The sequence below is a fragment of the Lynx canadensis genome, chromosome E1 (assembly GCF_007474595.2).
Source record: "Lynx canadensis isolate LIC74 chromosome E1, mLynCan4.pri.v2, whole genome shotgun sequence".
NCBI lineage: Eukaryota > Metazoa > Chordata > Mammalia > Carnivora > Felidae > Lynx > Lynx canadensis.
In genome coordinates this window covers 35879856-35907832 of record NC_044316.2, presented here as the reverse complement: position 1 = coordinate 35907832, position 27977 = coordinate 35879856, and the positions used below count along the sequence as shown (strand labels likewise).

The 27977-nt window shown below is 50.7% G+C and overlaps 1 protein-coding gene across 2 annotated transcripts in view; it reads left to right on the top strand.

Moving 5' to 3' along the window:
* The first annotated feature begins 5060 nt into the window (after positions 1–5060).
* Positions 5061–27977, top strand: part of IGF2BP1 (insulin like growth factor 2 mRNA binding protein 1) — a 40308-nt gene continuing 17391 nt past the window's right edge. For both annotated transcript variants that reach the window (XM_030296247.1, XM_030296246.1), the window contains exons 1-2: positions 5061–5235; positions 6473–6533. In XM_030296247.1, the coding sequence (XP_030152107.1) occupies positions 5061–5235; positions 6473–6533 (236 nt within the window). The remainder of the gene's footprint in view (positions 5236–6472; positions 6534–27977) is intronic.

Genomic DNA, 27977 nt, shown 5'->3' with positions numbered 1-27977 from the left:
TTTGAAAATAAAATACAGAAAAGTTCTAGTTTAATATATTTCCTTCCTAACTGCTTTCCAGGTTTGTGTCCTCTCTTTTGTAAAATATGCTGAACTTTTAAAAAGAAAGTCATTGATAAATGTAAGATTAAAAATGCAGTGTATATTCTGGGGATTTATTCAAGTGAGCTCATTTAAAAGAGGGAAAAGTTATATGCCCCCAAATATCTATTCACTACTTCTTACAAAAGTAAAAAAAAAAAAAAAAAAAAAAAAAAGAAATTGATGTAACTTATAAACCTAAAAATAATGATTAATGATTAACTTACATCTAGTGGACTGAATGTTACATGTTGGCAAAAAAATGATAGTTATGAAAACTTTGAGGCAGCTGGGGGAAATACTTCTGGTAAAATAGCAAATGAAAAATGAAGATATACACATAAGATGAGAAAATCTAAACCTATTAACAATGGACAAATATGGGGAAGATACATTTAAAAATAAAATTCAAATTGTATGACCATGGAATTGTTGATTTTCTTACTTCAAAAAAAAAAAAAAAAGGAAATCCACTTTTAAAAAAAGTTGTTTTATTGTCCTCAATGTTTTTCTCTCTCTGAATTTGTATGTTCACACTGAAGGAAAATGGATCAGAATCCCATCTTTATTTTTTTTTTTAATTTTTTTTCAACGTTTTTTATTTATTTTTGGGACAGAGAGAGACAGAGCATGAACGGGGGAGGGGCAGAGAGAGAGGGAGACACAGCATCGGAAACAGGCTCCAGGCTCTGAGCCGTCAGCCCAGAGCCCGACGCGGGGCTCGAACTCACGGACCGCGAGATCGTGACCTGGCTGAAGTCGGACGCTTAACCGACTGCGCCACCCAGGCGCCCCCAGAATCCCATCTTTAAATGGAGTCAAGTTTCAGTGTTTCTGGATTCAGAGAAGTGAATCTTACAAGTAGACCAAATACTTCTTCAGGAAAAATGAAGAGGAAAAGAGGGAGAGAACAAGAACAACAACAACAACAAAGTGTAACAACAATAATAAATAAGTGGAATAAAATAATCAGAATAGTGTATTAAAGAAATTTTATCCTGCAGCCACATATAATATTATATATATATATATATATTTCCCCCCCTGCAGCTATTTTTAACTCTCACAAACTAAATTTAATTCTCCACTGAAGATTAAGCCTTCCCCAAAAAAGCTGTGTAGGAAAAAATATGAAAGACAAATACAATGTTTATTAGTTGTCTCTAAGAACAAAAGAAAGCAAGAAGGAAAGAAAAGGAGAATGATAAATTATGGCATTCCAAGTTGGCCCATTCCTGTTCCTATCCTAGGAATGTGAGTCTTGACAAGAAAGAACCCTTCTCTCAGGTTAATTTTAGTGCTGGGCTCACTCAGAGGGGAGACGAAGCACCAATCAGCATCATTCAGGACCCCCAACCCCAGCCTAAAATAGCCAGATCACTGAGGCAAAACTGATTTGGGGGCTAAAAAGGTCTGCATCTCACCCGGGCTGTCTCCTCTCTCTTGTGTTCTTGCAGCCTCTGACTATACACAGAATCCCTTGGTGGGGGCAGGGGTGGGGGGAGGATTAGAATTCACCCAGACGTCTGATTTTTAAAAGAACTAATCAGTTTCAATTTAGCAATAGTTGGTCAATTTTATTTTCACAAATTTGTATCTTCTCTACTGTCATTTTAAAACGTTGAAAAGAAACTAATTTCAACTCACATTTAGACTTCCATTGTATTTTTTAAATGGGGGAAAAAAAACCCTACAAGTGACCTGAATTCAATGATTACGTTCATAATTTTTGTTTTCCTTGGAATCTAGGGTAGGATAAGGTGAGCTGCATTTTACAGGAGTTTAGAGGTCTGGATGGAAATTTTTGTGGGGTGTAACTTGCTTTTGTTTTAAGACTAAAGAGATAGAGTAGTGGGTTATGTTCCCCAGGGAGAAACCCTGAGAGGTGCTTCTATTAATTCTTAGAGATTTAAATTAAATGGAGGAAACAGTACTTAAAGTTTCTGGGAACTGCAATGCCCCGTCTAGGACCCTCTTCCTTATTCCCCAATGTAACAGAAAAGATTTCAGCAGATTGGGGCTCCTATTTAGGAAGAGGCCAAGAACACAACAGCCTTTCTGAGACCATCTTTTAGCCCTTTCAAAAGTCCACACACATCACCAAGAAAAGTCCCCGGGCAACAGACACATTCTGGCAAGATTTTTTTTTTTTTTTCCCCCTGGACTCTCAATTTTCCTCTTTATTCTCTTTGCTCTGCAGTTTGCATTAGCTGGTCTTTCATTTTTTAAATGTTTATTGAATGCCTACTACGTGGCAGACATCGCTTCCAGCTCGTGGGTTTGTGTGAAAATTATGGTCAAGAGCTGACTAAATATTGAGAGTCAGAATCTGCGGGGAAGGGCGGGGGGTGGGGGGCGAGGGTCGGAAGAGGTGGGGGGGGTAGGCTACAGATGTCGCCCACCTTCCTGCGTAGAAAACAACATTCTTTTTCTACTCAGCAACTAACAGCTCATAGTATTTTAATTTCTGTTGCCCCAAGCAGAGGGGAAAAAAAAAAAAAAAAAAAACAACAACCCGTCACAACCCCCCAAATCCGACAAACACGTGGCTGGCTAGAACAAAACGCGGATTTGGAGAGTGGGTTTTGAAGGTGGTGATGGAGAAAACCGAGTTGGAAGCCCTCCCCCCACGCCCAAGCCCCATTTCTTTGCAGCGCGCGGGGAAAACCGGGAGGGGGACAAAGGTGCGGCGTGTGGTCTTTTAACTCCCGACTTTTTGAACGGTATAAAATCGTCTGACAGAAGAGCGGTGTGCCCAAGTCGGGGAGTCAGCTCACTGACTCTGCAAACAAAAAATAATAACAAGGAAAAAAAAAATCCAAGGCATTCATATCAGTGCAGCCAACACGTGTTGCGGAGCCGGCCCGGGCCGCAGGCGACTGAGACAATGGGGTCGGGGACGGGGAAAGGGAGAGTGACCCCCTTCCTCACCTGCCCTCGCAGCACGCGTGCCCCCGACAGAATTGTTTCTCCCTCCCGCAGAACCCGGAGCAAAACCCGAGCTTCCGCCCAGTGCAGGGAGAGTCTGGCGTTACCGGGGGTCCAGTCCCTCCCCCTTTCTTTTCCCGACCCTCGGGCCTGGGGGGCTCCGAGGTCCCCGGGCCGCGCTCTCCGCCACCCGCCCCCCCACCCCCCGGCGCCGTCCCAGCCCCCTCCGCTGGAAACTCGTTGCCCTCGCCCGCCACTCGGCCCGGGATCCCGGTTGCGTGTGGACCGCGCGTCCCGCTCTCCGCCGCCTATCCGGGACTCCGAAACGCGCGGCGAACTGCCCCCTCCCCCACCGCCGAGACGGGGTGCGACCGCCCACGTGTCGCCCCTAGCCCAGTCGGGTCCGTCCCTCGGGCTCCCGGGGCCGGAGGATCCGGAGCGAGTTGGTCAAAGGCGAGGAAAGGGACCAGGGCGGATCCGCTTCCCCCTCCCCAGGAACGGGCGGGGGAGGGGCCACCGCCCCCTCCTCCAAGCTCCCGCCCCTCGCTTCCCCGAGCGCCGAGCGGAAATTACCCCCTCCCCCCGCGGGTCTGACCTGGGGACGTGGGCGGGGCTTCGCGCTCGGCCCCCCGCCCCCGGCCCCTCTCCCGCCTTCCCGCCCGGATCCCACCGCTGCACCCCAAACAAAGTTCCGAGCCCCTAACCCGGCGCTGGGAAAGCTGCGGTCGCCGGCCTGGGTGGGGCGGGCGGAGGGGACTCCACCTGTCTGCCCCCGCGTCAGGGAGGGAGAAGGGGAGCGTTCGGATCTCCACCCGGTCACTCCCTCCCTGAGACCTCCCCCTTCGGTTCGCTCGGGTCTGCTCACGCTACCACTCCTCTTCCTCCTCTCCACCCCTCCCTCTCCTGGGGTCAGCTTGGGCCGGAGCCGCGCGTTCCCCCAGGACCTTGAGACGGCCTCGTTCAGCAGCCGAACCCCGGGTGCGAGCCACCCTTCCCCCGTGGGAATCCCGAAACATGATTTCTCGCGGCTCCCTCGTTCCCAGCCGCGGTCCCCCGCGGTCTCGGCTTCCCGGTCCCGCGCTCGCAGGGTCCCTCGGTCCCGGATCCCCGCAGGCGGGGGAGTCTCCCAGGGCTGGGGCCGGGAAGGCCGAGACCCCTCACGTAAAAATCTAGGGGAAAAGCGCCTTTCTTTTTAAAATCGCCGGCTCGCGCGACCCCCGCCTGAAGACCCCAGAGTCCTCGGCTTCTCTTTGTCTATCTCGGCCGTTCCCCGCCTGTCAGTCGCTAGCAGTTAACCGGGGTAGGGTGGGCAAACTCTCCCCCCAGCCTGCACACGAATAAAAAAATAACCGTACATTTTACCCATAAAGAGGTGGGAGATTCAGGGCCCGACCACCCTCCCCCAGCCGGGGCCGGGGTAGGGGGATGGGTGGGGGCGGGGCGCCTCCCTAGGGGCCAGATTCTTGCCAAGGGGGAGGGGGCAAGCCGAGCCTCGGGAACGCGGCCCCCGCCGCCCTGTTTTCCCCCCGGGGGTGAGTTGAGTGCCCCCTCCCCCCCGCACCCCAGGCTAGGGATTGGTGGGCAGGGCCGGGCTGAAGGGCCGATGGGCCCAGAGGCGTCGGGGGTCTTCCCGAGCAGGGTGGGTGGGGGCTTTCACCACGTGGCTTCGCCTTTTTTTTTTTTTTTTTTTTCCGCTCCATTTTTTTTCAAGTCGATTTTTTTTTGAGGCGGCGCCAGGGCGGCCGCGGAGAAACGTGACACACCAGCCCGCTCGGAGGGGTTTCGGACAGAAGGGAAGGAGCAGCGCCGAGTCGTCCGCCTCCCAGCGCGCCGCGGGCACTTCTCCCGGGCCTCGCCGAACTCTCCCGCGACCTCTGCGCGCCCTCAGGCCGCCCTCGCCGCCGCGGGCTCCGGACAACTTCAGGGGTGGGGTGCGAAGAAAGTTTGCGGCTGCTGCCGCCGGCCTCCCGCCTCTCGGCCTAGGAGGCTCGCCGCCCGCGCCCGCCCGCTCGGCCTTGCCAGGGACCGCGTCCCGCCCCGAGACCGCCACCATGAACAAGCTGTACATCGGCAACCTCAACGAGAGCGTGACCCCCGCGGACTTGGAGAAAGTGTTTGCGGAGCACAAGATCTCCTACAGCGGCCAGTTCTTGGTCAAGTCCGGCTATGCCTTCGTGGACTGCCCCGACGAGCACTGGGCGATGAAGGCCATCGAAACTTTCTCCGGTAAGAGTGCGCCCACCTCCCCGGAAAAATCACAACGAAATCCCCGAACAACGGAGACCTGCCCCTCTTCTCTCCTGGCCCGCCAACTCCTCTGTCCCTCCGGCCTGCGGGGCTTGGCCTGGGCACCCACCCTCCGCCCACCTCCTTCGACGCCCCCTGCATCCCCCCGACTCGCTCCTCGCGCGGAAATATCCCGGACCTCCTCACCCCTTCCTCCCAGCCCCAGAGCAGAAGCTGGGGGCTTTAGTAAGGCCGCCCCTGCCCCCCACCGACGGGGCGGGGGGCCCCATTGGCTGTGTGTGTGTGTGTGTGTGTGTGTGTTGGGGGGGGGTCCCCACTCTGGCGGCCCCGGTCCGGGCATTATTTTCACGTCCGCCCCTCCCTATCCGAGGCTGGCCGCCCCCCACCCCACCCCACCCCCTCGGCCCCCTGTGCGAACACCCCCTGCTCCCGTTCCTCCGCCCTAGGCCTTTCCAGGCGGGGAAGGGGTCCCCGCTCCGTCTCCGATCTCCCGGGAGCCCGGTGGGGACTGCAGCCTTCGGGCAGGACCTGAGACGAGGGGGTCCCGCCTCCCGCCCAGGGCCTGGGCTTGAGCCATTTTGATTTGAAAGTGGGGCGTGAGCGGGGTGGCGCGGCGGCGGCGGCGCCGGGTCGCCATGCTGCTTCCCGAGACGCCCAGGCTGGGCCGAGAGGCGCGCGTCGCGGCCGCCGGGGACCCTCCCCGCGGGGCCCCGCACCGCTCCCCCAGGGCCTCTGCCCACCACCGGCCCCGACAGGTGAGCGCCCCGCCGCCCGGAGCCCCTCTCCGCGGCAGGACGGGAAACTAAAGTTTCATTCTGCACCCCTCCCCCGCCACACACTTTGGGAGCATCGGGGGGCCCTTTCTCTCCCGGCCCCTGCTCCCCACATCTGGGAGTCGAGCAGGCAGCCCGCCCACACGAACGCCCTCGTCGCCCCTTTCCCGGATCCGGCTCCCAGAGCGAGCCACTGCCCAGCCAGCCTCGGTGGGAGAACAGAACGAAACGAAAATTAACAAAACACAATAACGAATTTATAGATTCCACCATTCCCAGAGCGGCCGTTTCGCGTCCCGGCCGCGGAACCCACTGCCTGGATTCCTAGGCAGATCTCAAATCCCAGGAACTCCTGAGTGCCCCTCTTTCTCCGTCCCTTTCCCACCCCACACTCCTGTTCCAGCTCTTATATGGTCTTTTTTTTTTTTTTTTTTAATCTTTAGGGAAAGTCGAATTGCAAGGAAAACGCCTAGAGATTGAACACTCGGTCCCCAAAAAACAAAGGTAGGAAAGGGCTCTTTGAGAAGGGAGGCAACCTGGGGGCGCTTAGAGGCTGTGTTAAGGGGTCCATAGTGTCTCCAGTGGAAGAAACCCATTACTGGCCTTCCCACCCCCAACTCCGGATGTTGGGGGCAGGGAGGGAAGATTGGCTAAGATCTTGTAATGGGTGGTTTACAGCTTGTAAAAAATAAGCCGGGTTTGGGGTGGGCTGGGAGAGATGGTATTTGGAGAAGTAAAAGGGAAAAAAATCAAGAGGGGAGAAGCCTTGTGGAGTTTATTCAAGGTGTATGGGGCCATTTTTATGGGGAAGCTAAAAATCTTTGAAGAGTTGGATCTCCTGGGCATTGCTGCAACTTCTAAGAAGCAGGCCTCATTTTCTCTTTTTTCTCCACGCATCCCTTAGCATAATTCTTAAGTGGATTGGGGGGGGGGTCCCCTTCAGTTCCCTAGGGGAAGTGGATTTGGAGTTCCTGTCCCCAAAAGAATTGCTTGTGCTTTATATGTATTTCTGCAACAGGCAAGGACCTTTTTTTTCTCAGACCCCTACTCTTAGTCCCTCACATCACACATCCTCCCCTCCCAACTGGATTTTGCAAAGAATATGCTTTGGCTGTGTGCTATCCTTTCCGAGCCCCCCCCCCCCCTTCAGTCCATTGTTACAAGGGGACCATCTGGGGTGAGAGCTTTGTGTTCAGGCTGTGAGCTGGGGCTCTTTGGAGGGTCTAGAACTCCCTGGATGAATAGTGGAGAGAGAGAGAGAAAGAGAGAGTGTGTGTGTGTGTCTGTGTCCCAGTACCTTTCTGTTCTCACTGAAGCAAAAAGTGGGGTACCTCTATCATGTTCCCCCCAAATCTGATTCATGGAGGGGGGGGTTCCAGATCTTTTCATTGAACTCTGGCTGGGAAATTATAAGAACAGAGTCGGCTCTCTGAAATCTGACTTTAAACATGTTGACAGTGCAGTTTTCCCTCCTGTGGCAGCTCCCAGGAAATTTTTGAGCCCTGTGTTACCCTCTCCCCTCCCTAGGTGTGTTCTCCCCCTCATTTCACTGGAAACTTGCTGCATTGAGAATGATCCCTGGCCTTTTTCCTGGGTGGGAAGGTGTAGGTGGGTGGCTTTGGTTTTTTGTTTTTTTGTTTTTGTTTTGTTTTTGAGCCTGTGAAGTTTAACTGCAAAGTTTAAGTCAGATAAAAATCTGTTCCGTGGTTTTTGCTTTGAGATATTTTAAGTAACTTGGAGCTATTGTACCTATAGATGATCAATATGGCTTGTAACTATGTTTATAGAGTCTGTGATTTAACCTCACAGTGCTTCCAATACTGTTATTGGAAAGGCAATTAGAGTTAGGAGTAAAGAGGCAATAAAATCGGAAGGATGGGGGGCAAAAAAAAAAAGGCTTATTTATTATTTTGAAACATTTCCTGGAGATGGGAATGAGAGGAGCATACTGACACCAGTAGATTTATTGAGAAGATTGTGGCTAATTGAACTGAAAGCTGAGCGTTTGAAACATGTTGATGAGAGAGATTCAGAATAACTGGAATTCTGAAATATGTAGGATTTTTTTTTCCCTTTGGCGCTTCAGGATGGTTTAAATTGTAAAGAGAATGCATCGAAGGCAAGAGAAATAGCAAAACGTGATGAAATGGGACCCAAAACATTTATACTTTAATTTCCATGGTGCTCTGTATTTATGGATCTTACCCCCTAAGCCATCTGTTTGCTTTCAAGCCATTTTTAGGCTCCTTCTTGTTCCCTCCAAAATGCATTACTTAGGGCCCTTTTGAGTTGGGAAGGGGTGGGGTTTGTGAGAAGAGTGGGTACAAAATCTTCCTGTTCCCATCCATATTAAATTCCATCTTTGTGTGTTCTTCCCTTCCTGAAATAATTTTTTGAGCTCAAACCTGAGTCAGTTGGTGTGTGGTGTGTGTGGTGTGTGTGTGTGGTGTGTGTGTGTGTGTTGCGGGGTGGTGAGAAGGCCCTTCATTTTTCTAAAAATGAATCAATTTTGAAGTTTTAGGATTTAAAAAAGAGTTTGTTTGCATGAAGTCCGTTTGCTCTATCATTGTGAGTTCTTTGAAGGAAGTATTTTGTGGTATGGTGTTTTAGTTAGTCTGTCTGAAAACCAGTTCGTCAGTTGGTCTGGGACTGGCCTTTCAATCCCATGGATGTATAAAACAGGAACTAGTGAAATTAACTATAACTATATTTGAAGCAAGATGAACAACTGTGCATGTTGTCCTCTTGTGTATATGTGTTTCTTTTCACTGTTTAAAGAAATAGAAGTAACTATTTTTGGTGCACTCAGTTCCAAATGAGATATGACTTGACACATTTCTGAGGGATTCAAGAAAGTCTAAATCCTATGTGTTCCTGTTTTTTGTTTGTTTGCTTGTTTTTTTGGGGGGGGGGATCAAACAAATGATAGAAGGTTACAGCAGTTACCTTAGCATCCCTGACTCTGAAGTATGCATCTATTTTGTTCTAATGTTGTATCCTATTTGAATATATTTGTACCTTTTTAAGAACCCAAGAGACCGAGCACTATGTATTTAAAACTGAAAACATGTTTAATTTTAATTTGAATCGGGTGACATTCGATTTCTTCCACCTTTCCAAACCCCTTCTTAGAACAGTGTTGGAATTCTGGCTAACAGTTTTGGCTTTTTGCTGAGAATTTGGTGTATGTTCACTGTCAATATTAGGACAACGGAGAAAAAGCCAGAGCCTTTTTAAAACAGTTGTGGAAAGGGTTCATAATATGTGTTTTATTTTGAGAGACATAAGAGTCCTTAAGGTAAGGGGGGGGGGTCCCATTTTGAGACCTGTTTACCTTGGGAAATGACTTGCTTTTTTAAGGGAATTAAACTTTTATTTCATTTGCCACCGTGTGTGCCTTTTTCTGGGAGGAATGTGACGTAAAGACAGCATACCTACTGTCAACTGCTGTCATAAAATAAAAGGTGTTGGCTGTTAAGAGAAAAAATGCAAGAGGGGGCACTGCCTTTCTGCATGAAATGTGCTCACTTAAAAAGATTGATTTTCCTAGGCAGGTTAATGGTGGTTCTTTTCCTCTAAGCTGACTTAAAATGAGGGCGGGCTAACCCCTTTCCCTTTAATTTTCCAACTCTTACTAAAAAAAAATGCCCAAACAAGAAATTGGTGTCAGAGCACAGAAGCGTGGGAACCCTCCAAAAGGGCTTCCACTTTATTCCGATTTTACAGTTGAACTTCCCAAAGTTAGCAGCTTTGGAAATCCGTGCGAAGGGATGTCCTGTAAGTGGCAAAAATATTATTTTTAATTTTAAGTGATTTGCTCTGAAGTCTTGGATCACTAAATGTTTTCAAAAACAAGCAAAAAGATTTTGCCTTCAGAAATGGAGTTGTCTTTAATAAACATTGTTCTCAGGGGCTGAAAATGAATTATAAGGGTTTAAGAAGCAAGGGAATGTCTTTAAAAAAACACAAAGGAGTGAAAAATACAGGAGTGGGAGGATTTTCAGGCACTTTACTTTAGTGGGTTGCAGTTGAAAGATACATCTGACCTGTATTAAACCAGTAAGTTTCACACTTTTAGTAAAAGGTTTTCTTGTGAGTATGTGTTAGGGCTTTTTTTTTTTTTTTTGGCCTTGATATAAATTTAAAAATGGTTGATTCTTAAATTTTTCTGCACTCTTTGGAGAGGGAAGGTGGAATCAATTCACTCTCACTTAATTCCACCTAGCATGTAAACCTACAAATTCGTGAGTTATGTTTTCTTCGCTGCCAGAGAAACCCTTCACTTGTTGCCATTTAGGGCACAGCATTTCAAGATCCTTTCCTAAGGACAGTGGTGTTTGACCGTCCTTGGAAGAGTTGTGGGTTGCTAGAATCTTTTCTTTTCTGACCCAAAGTCAAAGAGAAATTTGACTTCAGTGCTTCCCCGATGGAGAACTTTGGAGGAAAAGGAGGGGAAGAGTTGGTATTCCCATCGCTAATTTATTCCAAGTATAGTCAACTCTTCCAATGTACAATTTTAATGGCATAGCTTTTGGTGGAAAAGAGCAAAACATTCTTGTAATTATGTTTCAGAGATGAAATACATGACATTAGCAGTTGGAAAAAATCTGATTCAAAGTTTCTGAGCTTCTAATCTTTTCAAATTACCTTAATATACATCATTTGAATCTAGGTCATGTGTTTGGGTAGTTTTAAGGCTTATTTTTTAAGAGTTTATTCTATACTTTAATGTGTAGCAGCTAGCTGACAAAGATTACCACTGAGATAGGCTAGGGAGGATACAATTATAAAATATTTTTAACAATTTCAGATCTGGTTTAGTTGAGTAAAAAGGGGGGGGGTGGGGAGACCAGCAAATGCTGTGTGAGATTTGGGTGGGGGGGGTTGCTGAAAGACATATACGGGTTCTACTCTTGGGTGGCAATGTGTCATTAGAATGAAAGTGTGAACCAGAGGCGTTTGAAGAACAGACATTTGCCAGCTGTTAGGATTTGAATCCAGTCTCGTTCTCTGTCCACCCCCTAGAAAGATTCCTAAACGTGGCCGATGCCTTCCAGAAAGTGCAGCTTAGAATTTGGGATGGGAGTGTTGAGGGAGAGGGGAGAGGAGGGGAAGGGGGAAAAAAAAAAAAAAGCAGCAGCAGGGGAGACTGAGAAATCAGACGAGTTAGATCCCGGGGTTGGAAATTCCAGACGGGGGAAAAAAAAGAGAAAGAGAGATGGGGGTTGGGGTGGAGTCCCACAGCGCCCCACGGGACAGAGGGGGTCCTGGCGGCGCTTCGAAAGAACGGGTGGGAGATCGTTGCTAAGGGCAAGGCGCTTTCTGCCGGCGGGGTTGCCCGCCTGCCCTTCCCCCTTTTTGCAAAAAAAGCCGAGAAAAGTCGCGCGGCGCCGGCTGCGCTTCCTGGAGGGCCCGCGCCGCCCCGCTGCCCACGCCTTCCCCGCCCGCAATCTCCGCCCGCTCCGTTCCTGGGGGGGAGGGGGGCCGCCGGCGCGCCCGCAGTCCCGGGATTGGGGGGGGGGCTCCCAGGAGGGCTTCCCTGCCCGAGACCCCCGGCCGCGGCGCGCGGCCAGACAGCCCTCGCCTTGGACCTGAGAGCCCCGTGATCCCAGTCCTCGCCCACGTGGAGCGGTCCCTGGCTCTGGGCGCAGCCCTTTCCAGCGCCCGGGCTGTCCCTAGACCTTTCCACTCCAAGGCAGAAGCAAAAGGCCAAGGAGGAGCGAAGAGGGCTGGGGAGGGAGGGTGGGGAAGGAGAAAAGGGCGAGAGAGGTGGAGAGAAAATGGAGGTGCATGTGGTTGTTGTGGCCCTCTCCCAGTAGCTGAGGCCCCTTGGCAATGGGGCGTAAGACTGGAAGAGTCAACAGGGTGCAGGAATCTTTAGAAAATGGACTGGCTCCAACGTTCCAAAGGCTGTGGGAAACAACCACAAAGGGAGTAATGGTAGTCACCCGGGCTTCTAGGACGGGTTTGTTCCCCGGGTAAAAGGTGGACGACAGGTCCTCCAGTGGGCCACTGACTGGCCCTTGAAGAGTTTCTCAGGGTCTCAGCCCGGCGTTTGACTTCATGTGAACGTAAAATTTGCGCGCCATTTCCACCTGTGCGGAGCACATTTCCTCTCCTCGCCCACACCTTTTAAAACGCCTGTCAAAACAAAGGCAAGGAAAGGTCTCAGAAAACATGCACTGGAGAGAGTGCAGCCTTTTTTGGTTAACTGATAAAAAGTTTGATTTGGCTAGGAAGACATCTTTCCGGGGAGCGTCTGTGCTAACATACCCTTGGAAGGAAGGCACGGCCAGCAGGAAGATACTCAAGTCTCCAGTTGGCTAACTCCATTCCGATAGAAAAACTTGGATGTCCCCTCAGATTTTGTTCAAAGGGGCCTACGTGCTTTTTTAGTGAGTGGGAGGGGTCATCCTGATACTGAACAAGCAGAGCCAGCTTTGTAAGGCCTTATGTTCGCAGCTAGTAGGTTTGCAATAAATAGTCAAGGAATGAAAGGCACAGCAGGTTCAAACAAGTTTTCATCCTAAAGACAGGTCACCGAAATCAAATGTATGTTGATTACGGGTAAATCACAGGAGAAAAGTAGGTCTGCAGCCCATCATTGTGATACAGTCGGAGAAAACCTGATTGCAAGACACTGAAGTGTAACTGTACGGAACAGACAGGGCCAGAAATGGAGTCGCATCGCAGAAGTCCAGTCCTCCAGGGTCCGGAGTCCTGTCGCAGAAGTCCAGTCTCCCAGTTGTATGGCAGAGAGCATAGAGCTTGGCGACCCATCAGTAAACTGCTTTTGAGTGAAAGAGCAAACAGCTAGATGATGAGAAGAATTTGGACTGGTATGTCCAGATATTTTCAAAGCCCCTAAGGACAAGTCTGCTTATTAGACAAGTGGCATTTAGGTGGCTCGAGGCACCTGAGGGACCTGTCAGGATGGATGGGTGTGAATTTCGCTCCTAGGGTAGGGGAAGGGAATGGAGAACTGTCTCTTTGAGAGGAGACAGGAGGGGACCTGTTTCCCACACCATGTCTGGATTCTAGTCTGCCCTCTCAGTATTTCTGTAGAAGAGGGTTAAGGAAAACTTCAGTTTTTTTATTCCTATAGCGTTAGTTTCAGTTGAAAAGCTAGTCCTTCATCCAGATGTTTTGGCCACTCGCAATGGAAAATGTTAAGTCTGCGTGAAATTTGATTGGATAGTTTCGTTGATTGGATGTAGTTAGACTCTTTCAGAGGAGAAATCAGAATTCAGGAAAAAATTGTTTTGTGTAAAGGTTGTTTGTGGGGTCTGAGTTCTTTGGCAACAGGAACCTGGTGGACAGGAATCACTGTGAGCTCCTGAGGCTCAAGGAGAGAGGAAGCTCTATTAGGTCAGGGTCTCGTGACCTACCCTGGGTCCCTCCCTCCACCCTCTATTGGACTGTGGAGGAAAGGTCTCCCAGGAGAGCCCGGTGTTTAAAAAACAAGAGCTTTGGAGTCGGGCGATGACTATGAAACCGCAGAAGTTAATCTTCTTAAGCCTCAGTTTCTGTAACTGTAAACCGGTGTTACTACACATTAACTATTATTATTGCCGTTGTTATTTGCTTTAGATAGGGACCTCTCTGCCTTCTGTCTCTGGACTGGCAGCTTGGGGCATATACTCTAAGGCAGTAGGTCGGGTGTTTAAGCGTGCTTATGTGAATGTGGCCTGTAGTTTACATGGGACAACGAGGGGTAGGCATGTGGCAGGGGGTTTGTGTGTAGGGAGCTCTGATAACCTGCATGTTGAAAGGAACAGCCCCCTTTTGGGAGAGGGAGCTGAGGCTTACCAGGGCAATCCCCCCAGGCCCCCTGGGATGTGGACCCCGCTGCCAAGTCTCTTACCCATCCCGTCAGACAAAAGGCTCAAAGAGAAGGTGCGAGCATGGTGGAGAATGTTGCTACTGGTTATTCCTTAGGGGAGGGGGCCGCAGATTCTATTGTTGTTGATGCCATGAGCCCGGGCCAGGTGAAATTTCACACTTGAGGGCTACCGTCAAAGGGGCATGTGGTGTAGGGATACTGGTGAGTGAGGAACCACCTTCGTGCTGCCGATGAGGTAAGTGTTACAAGAATTCAGGATGGGAAGGGGACAGTGGGAGTCCTTGAGCGTCTGAGGAAGGAAGAAAAGAGAGCAGCTTCCCCCACCTGGTGGGAGATGGGCGTGTTTTGCCTCAACGCTCCTCTCTCTCTCTCTCTCTCTCTCTCTCTCTCTCTCTGTAAGCTAACAAAACAGCCTTTCGGGAGTGGGGGATCCCTGGATGCCCGGGAAGTGACTGCATACACTGTTCCCCGTCCTGGGCCCTTGTAGACGGCAAAGCTCCAATGGCTTCGCTTTCCCTGGCCCCCTGGACTGGAAAGGGAGCACTCCCCCCCCCCCACAACATCCACTTCCTCTCTCTGGTGCTCCCTGTTCAAAGGGTGCACAAACACGCGCTCGCGCAGACCTATTGCCCCTTTCGAAATCGCAGTGTAGGGACTGAGGATTGAACCTTCTCTTAGCGGGCTGGGGAGAGGAAGGGCTTCCAATCCGGATGTGGGTTTTGGCCATTTAACAGGCTTGTGACTTTAATCAGTTACTATAAAGGGTTTTTACAATTAGTTGACGTGGAATGATATGTGTTGCCTCTTTACTGGAGTGGCGTCTGGGATTGCTTGGGGCTCCTCAGCTTCCCATGAGGTGCTCTGAAAATGAAGAGGAGAAAATGAGGGGAGACAGGAACTGGGCTGGGGGCTGTCGGGTGGAGTAAACTTGTTGAGGATGTGTGTTCAGAGCTAGAAATATTTATTCTACTTCCTCCTCCAGGTCTCTAAGTTGCTTGGGAGAAGTCCGTCTGTAATAGAGCATTTGCTTTGGCAGGATTTGGAGACAGAACCCTAAATTAAAGAGTAAAGATGATCCTCTGCAGACCAGGCTGTTGGTGGCTGCAGCCAGTATGTTCTGAGCAAGGACTAGACAGAGGATGTTGGCTTGGGAAGGAAGGCAGCAGGGTTCAGAAGAGTATTTTCTTTGAGTTCTTTGGTGGAGCGTCCCCCACACCAGCAACTTTTTACCGAACGTAAAAGAAGGGAAAAAATCTAGCTAGCTGACTAGCTTTTTTATCGAGAGGGTTTTCCTGAATATGGTCATTACCATTTTGAACCAAAGCGGCTGCCGCTGCTGCTGGCTTTTTTCTTTTTTTTTTTAATTTTTTGTAAATGTTTTTACTTATTTCTGAGACAGAGAGAGACAGAGCATGAGCAGGGGAGGGGCAGAGAGAGAGAGAGGGAGACACAGAATCCGAAGCAGGCTCCAGGCTCAACTGTCAGCACAGAGCCCGACGCGGGGCTCGAACTCACGGACTGTGAGATCATGACCTGAGCTCAACCGACTCAGCCACCCAGGTGCCCCGCTGCTGGCTTTTTAGAACAGGGTAGAGTGAGACCTGTCCAGAGTAAGCTGGGGGCAGGCAGGCAGTGGAATAAAATGATCTTCCCAAACATCCTAGGTCTTCATGAGATAATCTTTCACTTTCCTACCCTTGCCCCTCGCTGGGCTATCTTGAATGAGTAGTTTGCTGAATTGAAACTTTTTTCTTAAAAAAAATTTTTTTTAATGTTTATTAATTCTTGAGACAGAGACAGAGCGTGAACAGGGGAGGGGGAGAGAGAGAGAGAGGGAGACACAGAATCCGAAACAGGCTCCAGGCTCAGCTGTCGGCACAGAGCCCGACGCGGGGCTCGAACCCACGAACTGTGAGAGCACGACCTGAGCCGAAGTCGGCCGCTTAATTGACTGAGCCGCCCAGGCGACACGCTAAATTTAAACTTCTAACTGGAGGAAGAGCCGTGCCTGTCTGGGCCCAGGCTCCTTCGGTCTCTTCAGAACATCCCATGGTCAGCAACTTGAGCCTGGGCGTGTGGGGGGGGTGCTCTGGCATTCTGGCATTAGCCATTTTCTTCAGGGGGATGGAGAGACTTTAAAGATACGTGGTTACAACCAAATGCGGCATAAGAAAATCTTTAACAAGATGGTACGGACTGGTGGGATAGCTTGCTTGCATTTTGCGGTGAAGTTTGGTACCTCTGAAATATTTGTAATTTAAAATTTCAGTTTTTTTTTTTTCAACGTTTTTTATTTATTTTGGGACAGAGAGAGACAGAGCATGAACGGGGGAGGGGCAGAGAGAGAGGGAGACACAGAATCGGAAACAGGCTCCAGGCTCCGAGCCGTCAGCCCAGAGCCTGATGCGGGGCTCGAACTCACGGACCGCGAGATCGTGACCTGGCTGAAGTCGGACGCTTAACAGACTGCGCCACCCAGGCGCCCCTAAAATTTCAGTTTTTTACGTTAAAAAAGAATTTTAGGTATTTTAATTTGGCTTTTTATTTTTAACCTTTTATTTACTTAATTCTAAGTGGGCTCTAGGCCCACAGTGGGGCTTGAACTCATGACCTGGAGATCAAGAGTCCCATGGTCCACTGACTGAGCCAGCCAGGCGCCTCTTAGATAATTATTTTAAAATAATTTAAGTCAGGGGCGCCTGGGTGGCTTGGTGGGTTAAGCGTCCGACTTCGGCTCAGGTCATGATCTCACGGTCCGTGAGTTCGAGCCCCGCGTCGGGCTCTGTGCTGACCGCTCAGAACCTGCAGCCTGTTTCAGATTCTGTGTGTCCCTCTCTCTCCGCCCCTCCCCTGTTCATGCTCTGTCTCTCTCTGTCTCAAAAATAAATAAAAGTTAAAAAAAAATTAAAAAAAATAAATAATTTAAGTCAATTAAATATTTTTAAAGAATAATTTTACGTGGTGAAGCATACGTAACATGAAATTTAGCATCGTAAGCATTATTTAAAAAAAATTTTTTTTAACGTTTATTTCTTTTTGAGAGAGCATGAGCAGGGAAGGGGCAGAGAAAGGGAGACACAGATTCTGAAGCAGGCTCCAGGCTGTGAGCTGTCGGCACAGAGCCCGATGTGGGACTCGAACCCATGAACGAGATGGTGACTTGAGCTGAAGTCAGATGCTTAACCAACTGAGCCACCAAGGCACTCGAGCATCGTAACCATTTTTAAGTGTGCAGTTCAGTGCCATTAAGAACATTCGCAGTGTTGTGCAGCCATCGTCTCCACAACTCTTTTCATCTTGCAGGACTGAAACTACCCAGTAAACAGAAACCCCCCCCCCCCCCCGCCCCTCTCTGGGGGATTTCAACTGTTGCCAGTTTTGCTTTTTCCTACATGGTGGTCGCCTCTTCATCCTATATAAAACGGGAGTCTTTGCCCTGCTACCCCCCCCTCCCCCGCACTGCATTAAATACTAATTATTGGGTTTTTATTTAGCGCTATTGGGTCTTTTTCAGGGTGGGGGAGAGAAACGAGGGTTGAGAGGGTGCTGCACAAAAGAGGTACAAGATGAAATCTCTGCCCTCCAGCATTTCCACTTCAGATCCAGGAAAAGCTGTGGGACAGCAGAGGCCAAGAGACTACGTATTAAAATGGGAGGCACACAACCTCAGGGACTAAAATAGAGGAGGGAGGCTTTGAGTGAGCTAAGCTGTGTTTTGGAGGATAGGCAGACAAAATAGGAGCGGATTAAGGAGAGCATTATGGATTGACAGGGAGATAGATGTTGATGGGAAGACAGTTCATCTAGGAGAGAGGGGTAGGTAGCATTGTAGTGAGGAGGCCTCAGGCAGGGTAGGGCACATATCCCTGTTTCTTTCCTTCGCTGAGCATCTTCTTTGCGCCAGAGTTCTGTTCGAGGCGACTCGGGTCAAAAGATGAATTCCTTCGACAATTACAGGGAGCATTTATGGAGTATCTGTTCACATTTAACCGACGTCACTTCGCTGAATTCTCATAAGAACCCTGTGCAGGTATCTTCATTCTCCAGAAGGAAGCGGAAGCTCTGAGTGGTTCAAGTAACTTAGCCGGTCAATACCCAGTCAGTACCTTGAATAGGGAGTAGCACTGGGATTCACACCCAAGCCTTTCTGCCTCTAAGGCTGAGCTTTCTAAGAAGGTGGGAACAGGTGATCTTTTAACAGTTCAAAGGAATTTATTTATTTATTAATAGAATTTTTTTAATGTTTCTTTTTGAGAGAGAGAGCGCGCGAGAGCGTGCGCGCGCCTGGGTGGGGGAGGGCCAGAAAGGGAGGGAGACACAATCCGAACTAGGCTCCAGGCTCTGGGCTCTCAGCACAGAGCCCGACTCAGGCCCAAACCCACGGATCCGTGAGATCATGACCTGAGCCGAGGTTGGATGCTGAACCGACTGAGCCACCCAGGCACCCTAGCGCTTCAAAGAAATTGAATCTTGGGGCGCCTGGGTAGCTCAGTCGGTGGTGTCCGACCCTTGATTTAGGCTCAGGTCATGATCCTGGGGTTGTGGGATCAAGCCCTGTGTCATGCTCTGTGCTGTATAGAGCCCAGACGGCGTGCGAGCCTGCTTGGGATTCTCTCTCTCCCTCTCTTTCTGCCCCTCCTCCTTTTTCTGCCCCTCCCCCCAATAAATAAATAAATAAATATTAAAAGAAATTGAATCTTACTTTGAGCTTTTTTGGTGGGGGAAGAGCATAAAGTTAGCAAATGAAGACATGCCCAACGTTAATGCCTCCGTGAAACCCCATGAAATAAGCTGTGTCGGTATTTTGAGTTACAATTTTGAGTTACAAGGGCCTCCATCGTGTGGCGTTCTGGTAGGCACCAGCCCAGGAGCCGGTGGCCTGTCCCTCCCCCACCTTTGTTTGGGTTCAACTGGGAGAAAATAGGAGGCTGGGGGGAAGGGCAGGGATTGAGACGCTTCTCCTCCCACCCACCCCCCTCCTCCTAGCAGGAAGGGACAAAGAGTTGACCTTTGTGACAAGCCTACAGAACCATAATTCATAGCTTACGTATGTTTTGAGGCAAGAACCCAGGTACCTGCCCTTGGCTGACAAGCAGGAGGCAGGCTTCACGCACGTACAGCGACACTCGCTGGCTAGCGTCACCTTGAGTTAGTCACCTAACCTCTCTGGGCCTGTGTTTTTGAGCTGCAGAATGGAAATAAAACAGTCTTCTGTGGTGGTTCAGAGGCTCACGTCAACCTCTTGTCGCTGTTCTGGGTTCCTAGGAGGTGCGAGTGTAAAGGACTTTGTAAACTCTCAAGTACCGTGCAAATGTGAGTTATTAATAAGATTATCATGAATTGATGACACCCCAAGAGGGCAGACAAAGGAGGTCCTTCTCACCCCCAGACGAATGCCCTACGCTGCATGGGGGGTATGACTCTTCGATTGTAACTTTTCAGAGGAGGCTCCTGGGACGCCCCGGGAAGAGGGTCTTTTATTCTCCAGGCCCGGAAGGCCCCTTCGTTCCGTGCCCCCAGCCCAGCCCAGCCCAGCCCACTCCCGGGCCTCAGTTCCTGCCTTCTCGGTGGGAGGCCTCCCTGGCCTGGTCCTGCCTCCTCCCGCAGCCCGGCCGAGGTCTCTAAGGAATGCCGCCTCCCGGGCCATTTTCTCCCCTCCAGCTTCTGCGGCCCCACTTCCAGCCCTCTCCCGGCCCCCTACCCCCAACCGGTTCCCACTTAAATGCTTGCAGGCCTGTTTGCAGGCGGGAAGCCCCCTCCCCCACAGGACCACCTCAGTCACAGCCCTGACCACAGGGAGGTCGGGTCTGGATTTACTAAAGGACCCCGGAGGGGGAGCCTGCCCCTCGCTGGCTGCCTGGCTCGCTCATGGGGTCGGGTTTCGGCCGGTGGCTCTGGAGAGAGAGACAAAGGGCAAAGTCCCGTCCCCACCCCCACCCGGCAGCCCGGGGGCGCTTGTCCCCTCCCCCTCTGGGCCCCGCCGGGGAGGCGAGGCCCCCACCCCACCCCACCCCCTACCCTGGGCCGGGCGGGACCCGCTCCCAGCGAGTCGGGGTACCGAGGGGGTTCTGGCGGCAGAACATTCTAGACTGCCGAGCCTGCGACGGGGGCGGCGGGGGGGGGGCTGGGAAGGGGGGGACCGGGGGCATCGTCTGCCCCCTCCTTGAGCTCTGCCGACAGGGCCCACCCAGCGGCTGGGGTGGGAGGCCGCGCGCTCAGCTTTCCCTGGGCGAGGTGAGGGGCTGGGGGAAGGGGCCGCCCGCGTGGGGCGCAGGCCCGGCGACGCCAGCGCGGCCGCTCAGCTGCTCAGGCCTTCTCAATTGCCCGTTCATGAGGGCTCCCCTCCTCCCCCCCAGCTGCTGCCAGCCCTCCCCCACCCTCAGCTGCTGCCGCCCTTCCCAGGCACCTCTTTCTCCTCCTTTGCCCTGCCTGCCCCCGCTTTCCGCGGCCCTCCTCGGCCCTCCTCGCCGGAAGGCCCCGCTCGCCACCCTGGGGCTCCTGGCAGGCCTGCGACCTTGCCTGCTGCACCATCTTGGGACGCGCCGGTGCAACCCCACCCCGGCCGGCCGCGGTCCTTCTGCCCTGGGCTGGGGAAGGGTAGAGAGGCAGGATGGGTGTCCGTGTCCGAGGAGAGTTGTTCCGATGAACTGCTCACCCGACGAGGAAGAAACAAACACCAGCTTCCTGAAGTTTGCGACTACCAACAACAGGTCTTGGCCGGCAGCCGGAGGGGAGACAGGAGTGAATCCCTTGAGGTGGTTACCCTCCTGCAGGAGGGACACAGCCAGCGCCCCTTGCCACTAACAGGATGATCAATGTTCATTTTTAAAAATGTGTACTGGGAGGCATTTACATTCCTTTCATAGGGAGCACTCGCGATTCCAAGAATTAATGCTAAGTCCCATAGGGTCTTTTCTTCCCTTCCGGGTGGAATGGAGTTGCTGCAGACTGATTTCTCTTGAGGCTGGTCTAGTTTCCTCTTCCTTGCTTCTGAGAGCCCCCCCCCCCCCCCTTGCAAAATCTTGTCTTGAACTGGGCTCTCCAGGTTTGCCGCTCCCTGCTGAGGAGAGGCTCAGCCTCTCTCCATTCCCAAGGCATGCCCCATGATGCTTTCCACCGAGCCCCAGCTCCGTCCTCAGCCAGGTCTCTGGGTCCCAGAGTGCCAGATCTTCCAGCTCTTAAGCTTTCTGGAGAAATGCTGAGATCCCCCACCGGAGGGTGAGAGTTCAGCCTGCACCCCTCATGCGGTCAGGGCAGGAAATAGTCTTTCTAGCCCTCCCTCTAAGAGTATATTAGCCTACCCCACTGGTAATATGCTGGAAGATGCTGGAAAGGTCTCACTGCTAGCCTGAAGAAGGTGGTGAACAATGTCCGCAACAGTTCGTTTCTTTTCTTTAAAAAAAAAACTTTCTTTTTTTTAATTTTTTTTCAACGTTTATTTATTTTTGGGACAGAGAGAGACAGAGCATGAACGGGGGAGGGGCAGAGAGAGGGAGACACAGAATCGGAAACAGGCTCCAGGCTCCGAGCCATCAGCCCAGAGCCTGACGCGGGGCTCGAACTCACGGACCGCGAGATCGTGACCTGGCTGAAGTCGGACGCTCAACCGACTGCGCCACCCAGGCGCTCCCCCCAAAAAAAATTTTTTTTTAACATCCATTCATTTTTGAGAGCCCGAGAGACAAAGCGCGAGTTGGGGAGGGGCAGAGAGAGAGAGACAGACACAGAATCTGAAGCAGCTTCCAGGCTCTGAGCTGTCAGCACAGAGCCCGACGCGGGGCTCGAACCCACGAACCACGAGACCATGACCTGAGCCGAAGTCGGACGCTCCACCCACTGAGCAATCCAGGCGCCCCCGCGACAGTTCATTTGTCATCCCACACCATCGCTACCTCCACTAGGAAGGCTGGGCTGCTCACCGGGGGTCACCTCGTTATCATTTGTCCCTGCACAGTAGGTTTATTCCGAAGGCTGCTTCTGCCCACCTCCCCATCCCCAGATTCCCCTTCCTCACACTTACTGGCGTAGATAGAGCTTACGCGCCCCCCCCACCCCCTCCGCTCTAGGAACCACTCAGGTGAAAGACAACAGTTCTAGGCAGAGAGCAAGGTGGAGGGAGGGAGAGGCAGTTGGCCCCGGGCGGACTTGAAATTTGTCTGGAAAGAGCTCCACTGTCTCAGAGCTTCTGTTTTGGCTTCCTCTGGTGCTGCCCAGATGGGCAAGAAAAAAACGTGGGCTGTCTTGTCAAACCATGTATTTCCAAGATGAGTGAATTGAGCAAAGTACTCGTCTTTGAGGTTTGCTTGCTAACACCAGTGAACGCCTCCCCTGCTCCGTGTCTCACCTTTGCTTCCTCGCCTGTCCCTAGACGTACACGAAAATTCGCAAGAATTTTTGGTGACTACCCTCTTACGCTGCTAACGTTTCTCTGACAGTCATCCAGCCGTATTATAGTATAGTTAGCTTTTCTGTGAGTTAAACCCTGTGCCCAAATTAGAGCCGCATGCAGTAAAAGCCAGTTGGCACGCACTTAGCCATACAGAATATGGGCATTTTTCCTGCTGCTGACACGGGGGCTATACAGGCTTCTGCTGTGTTAACACTTCTTGTCAGAGAGAAAGCAGCAAGGTTTGGTGAGATGAGCATACGCCAGCCTGGAAGGAGAGCTGAGTTCTAGTTCTACCTTAGAGCTGCCAAGGCGCTTTTCCTTTTTTCTGAGCCCCCGTTTCTCCAACTGTCAAATGGAGGTGACTGGTTGAGGACCCTCTCAGCCTCGAGGGGCTTACTCCTCTCCTGCTCAGTCTATGAATCTGATCTCCTTTCACGGAAACTTCCCAGTGCTGGCTTACGGGCTGTGTGTGTGTGTGTGTGTGCGCGCGCATGCATGCATGCATGCATGTGTGTGTCCTTGGTCCCACAAGAAGCCTAGCGATCCCTCACCCCACCCTTCTTCTCTGCCTCCAGGTAGGCCAGGAGCACGTTAAACATAGTACAGAGCCTTCGAAGGAGAAGGCCGTGTGGTTCATTTCAGAGTCTCTTCTGGAGATTTGCTTTTTCCCTTCTGCTTGTCTCTGGCATTATTAGCACAGGAATCAGCACATGTGGGACAGTACATGTGTGCTACATACATTTAAAACAACATGTTCACACTGGGGCGCCTGGGTGGCTCAGTCGGTTAGGCGTCCGTCTCTGGGTTCCGGCTCAGGTCATGATCGCAGGGTTTGTGAGTTCGAGCCCCGCATCAGGCTCCGCGCTGACCATGCAGAGCTTGCTTGGGATTCTGTCTCCCTCTCTTGCTCTGCCCCTGCCCTGCTCGCTCGCTCGCTCTCTCTCAAAATAAATAAACAAACATTTAAAAAAAAAAAAAAAAAAGACCATGTTCACAGGACCACAGATACACCCAGTGGTGTCCCTGCCTTCCCGTACCCCCTCCTACACCCTGGCATTCACCTGGGTGGTGCATCTGCTCTGCCTGGTCTTGTACCTTTCAGTAGGTTAATATTTTCCTTTCCAGCCCCTACCCTGCCCATCAGCCCACCCGACAGCCTGCCTGTCTGGCTGCCCTGCCTCTGGATCAGCCTGGCATGGAGCCCTGGGCACGGTGCCAGCTCCTCCTCCCCCCCAACCCCGCCCCCTTTCTCAGCTACTGCCATGCCTGGAGCGTGCCAGGTCCGCCTCCTTCAGAGGCTTTCCTGGACCATTATTTTCTTCACCTCTCCACCCTACAGGGGTGCGGGGGCAGGGTGGGGAGGAAGGATGGGGTCAGTGGTGATCTTATGGAAAAGGCAGAGGTTGGCACTTTGGGACATCTTTTATGTGTGACTTCCAGCTGGAAGAAACTGGGAGGAGAGCCAGCTTCGGGAGGGTGCTTCTACTCCGGCACTAGTCACAGGGGACTCTCTTGTTGAGAGAAGTCCACAGCATCACCCACTTCTGAAGGGATCCGGTGGACAGCCGCCCTCTCCTCTCCAGTTAACCCTGTCTGTTCCCTCCTCCCATCCCCAACAAGATGGGGTCTCCTCCTGGACTGTCTTCTCCATGAGAGCAGAAGGCATGCCTGTCTTCCATCATGTTAGCTCTGCACTGTAGCACCTCTCAGCCTCCTGCAGTAGAAATGCAGTGAGAGCCACATACGTAAGTAGATTTTTTCTTTCTTTCTTTCTTTCTTTCTTTCTTTCTTTCTTTCTTTCTTTCTCTCTTTCTTTCCTTTTTGCTCAGATTGTTTTTGATTTTTGGAATTTTCTAAGACCCATGTCAGAAAAGAGTGAAAATAATGAAAAGGATTAATCCTAATATTAACTGAAAAGTTCAAAGTATTATTATCGTTAACGTTTATTTATTTTTTGAGAGAGAGAATCCCAAGCTGGCTCTGCACCGCCAGCACAGAGCCCGACTCGGGCCTTGATCTTACGAACCATGAGATCATGACCTGAGCAGAAATCAAAGAGTTGGGACGCTTAACCGACTGAACCGCCCGGGTGCCCCTGGAAAATTCAAAGTATTATTCATGCAACATGCCATCAATGTAATAATGAGGTCTTTATCTTGGGGGGTGGGGTACAAAGTGGTAAAGAATCTGGTGCATGTTTTTTTACGCTTAGAGCCTGTCCTGATTCAGTTGCTAGTAAGTTTTCATCGGAAACGTTTGATCTGTATTTAGACTTAACAAATTTTACGGAGGAAAAGTTAAAGTTGTATAAACACAGAAGACAAGAAAATTATGATCCCGGTTGCGGTAGCCACATTTCAGTTGCTCCAAAGCCACATGTGACTAGCGGCTACTGTGGTGTAGACAGCACGGGCCCAGTGCTTAGTAGGTGCCAGGAAAATCTATGGAATGAATGACTACAGCAGCTGGACTACAGAAACCTTGAGGCAAGTCACGGTAGCGAGTTTCTTGACTACTTCTTAGGATTGAGCAGGCATGATGCGGCTGCCGGTGTGTAACATCTTTGCTCTTTTCCAACATGCACGTGATAACTCGAGCCCCATCCCCAGCCAAGCTTATTTTCTAATTGCCTTGGGTTAGTTTCTTCCCAGCTTTTTGAGAAGATACCTGTAGGCTCGAATGAAGACTTGGACGTCATTGGGAAGAGTTAAATGCGTAGATGTGTGGGAGGATGCCTTAATTTGGGACATACGGATGGATTCCAAAGTTTTCATTAGCTCCTAAAATCTTGAAATTGTGTGCAAACTGTTGGCGTTTTTCTGGCGTAGAGTGTTCTTACCATTTCTCACACTGCTAATGGAAACCAAGTCTCAAAAAAGGCAGGGGGGCGTCTTCAGAACCACTTAACCTAAGACCATCAGGGCCCAGAAAATTCCTCTGATTAAGAAAGCCTTTTCCTACAGGTGGACCGACTTGATCCCTGTCTGGGGAACACAAGACTCGGTAAAAGGCTAATCCTAATCCTTGTTTCCCAGATGTGAGAAACTGAGGTCCAGGGAGTTGAAGGTTTGACTTGCCCAAGGCCACATAGCCTGTTAGTCAGAAAATCACAGCCAGGGGGAGGCGTAGAGGTGCAGGATTTAATCTGGAAATCCCAGTTTAATCCTGGTTCTCTGCAGAGATGAAAGTCCAGGTTTGACTTTTGATAAGGGGCCCAGAGCTTGACAAGATTTCCAAAACCTGTTGCTGCTTCCCTCCCCCCACCTTCCACTGGCTGACCCCACCCTGGTTTAAAGGAACCCCTCCTAGAGAGGGGTGAGGTCATCTGCTTGACTGAAGATGGCACCTTCCCTTGTGGCTATGGGGGTGGAAAGAAGAATCCAACACTCCCTGGGGCAGTTTTCAGCTTTTCTCCAGGAGACTTGGAGTTCTTCCTTATACCTAGGGTGCATTCTGCCCTGCAGGGAGCCCCCATTCTGTCCTCTGCAGGCTCACCGCGAGGCTCGCATTCTTGCTAATACAACACCAACTGGAAAACCTCATTTGTTAGATGCATTCATTTAGAACCTGCTGTGACTTTAAAACTGGGTGAGCTATGGGGCGCCTGGGTGGCTCAGTCGGTTAAGTATCCGACTTTGGCTCAGGTCATGATCTCACGGCTCATGAGTTTGAGTCCCGCGTCGGGCTCTGTGCTGACAGCTTGGAGCCTGGAGCCTGCTTCAGATTCTGTGTCTCCCCCTCTCTCTACTCCTGCCCCGTTCGTGCTCTGTCTCTCTCTGTCTCAAAAATAAATAAACATTAAAAAAAAAAAAGCTGGGTGATCTAGAATAATTTAAAAAACAATTTTAATGATGGGAAACAAATACAAAAAAGTAGAAAGGATAACGTAATCTCCCGTGTACCCATCACCTTGCTTTAAAAAATTACCAACCCATGGGGCGCCTGGGGGCTCAGTCGGTTAAGCGTCCGCCTCTTCAATTTCAGCTCAGGTCATGATCTCCTGGTTCGTGAGATTGAGCCCCGCATCAGGCCGTGCGCTTGCAACAGAGAGCCTGCTTCTGATTCTCTCTCTTCCTGTCTCTAAGTAAATAAATAAACAAACAAAAAAGTACCAACTCCTATCTAATCAGTGTTTTCTTCACCCCCTGATTATTTTGGAGCAAATTCTAGACACCTTATTTTATCTGTAATGGTCTTTTTTTTAAATATGAGAACTTGAGGAATCATTAGTTCTTAATAGTGTAATCAGATATCTAGTCAGTGTTCAATTACGCCATAGAATCACTTCACCCACTTAACGGAAATACGCAGCCAGGGAAAGTTACTAAGCTCGAGAAATTACGGGTGGAATGTTCTGATTTATTGGAGAACAGTACCCACTTTAGCCGGGCCCATTGTTCACCGTGTTGTATGAATTCCGAATATTTTTAATTTGTCCCGCGGCCTAACTTTGACTGTATTTTGGCAAAGGCTTTTTTTGTTTCTTTTCTTCCTTCAAAACAGCAGCTCAGGGGACAGTGCACCGAGCCTGGAATCAGACAGGTTTTGAGTTCAAAGCCTGACTCTGTGTGACTTGGCCAAGATACTCAATCAATCTCCCATTCTTGGGGCCCTGGTCTCTAAAAGGGAGCCATGGACCCCCAGCATCATGGGTCATGGGAGTCTTCTAAGCAAGTGCAGAATCTCAGCTTGGAATCTTTCAAGTATTCCTCAAGTGTTAGGCCCTTCCCTAATCGACCTGTTTTCCTTCCCCGTGTATACTTCTCTGAAAAGGTGAAAAGGACGAGAGCTTCCTTCCCAGGGAGAACTCCCAACCACATCCCTTTCCTGATACCCAACTCCTGTACTTCCTGAAATTCTTGGTTTGCTGCTTAGCTCCTACTGCCGTTGAATGGGTGCTCTCTCCCTCCGTTCTCTCCTGGAATCTTCCCAGGGCTAGAAAGAAATGGTCACTCGGCTCTGTGGCCTTCCCCTCTCCCCCACCCCCATTAGAGAAATCAGTCCCCTGTGGTTGCTCTGTACTGGGAGCTGCCCCAGGGCATGGTCAGGGCAAGCAATGCCTTCAGATCCGGGCAGGCAAAGAGGTCAGAAGCCACAGGGTGTTGGCACCCAGGGAAGTAATTAGGTTGGCGAAACCATTGCCTTCGTTGCCAAGAGCTATTACTCAACAGGTTTGTCAGCTCCTTCGTGGATGGACGGGTGGTGGTTCTTGTACCTCCAGGCATTCTCTGGCCTTTTCTGAACAAGCGATGTTGGGGTTTAGGCCCTCCAGGCTACGCTCAGACTCTAGAGCCCTGCTGCCTGTAGAGTAAAGGTACCGCGCGACCGTAGTGGGAGCTGATGCTCTAGAATGTGGAGTGGGTCCCTGGGCCGAACTAGAACCCTTTGGTTGTCAAGGGAGGCGGGGGAGTGGGACTATAGGCAGTGGTATTTCCCACGATTTCCTCAGCACGGCAACCTGAATACTTACAACGGTTACCATCACGTTGAGTGCTCATTGTCGGCCCTACCTGCCGGTCTCCTCCCATCCTTGTCTGGACCCCTGTAGGCTCCTGAGGACCTGGGTAGGGATTGAGCGCTCCCTCCGTCCGAGTCAGGTGCCCCAATTTACATGACTTGTCTCTTTTAAGCCCTCACAAAAGTTTTATCAGTTTCCACAGGAAGAAACCAAGGTACAGAGCAAGGAAGTACCCTATCAAATGCTTTTAGCTTCCTC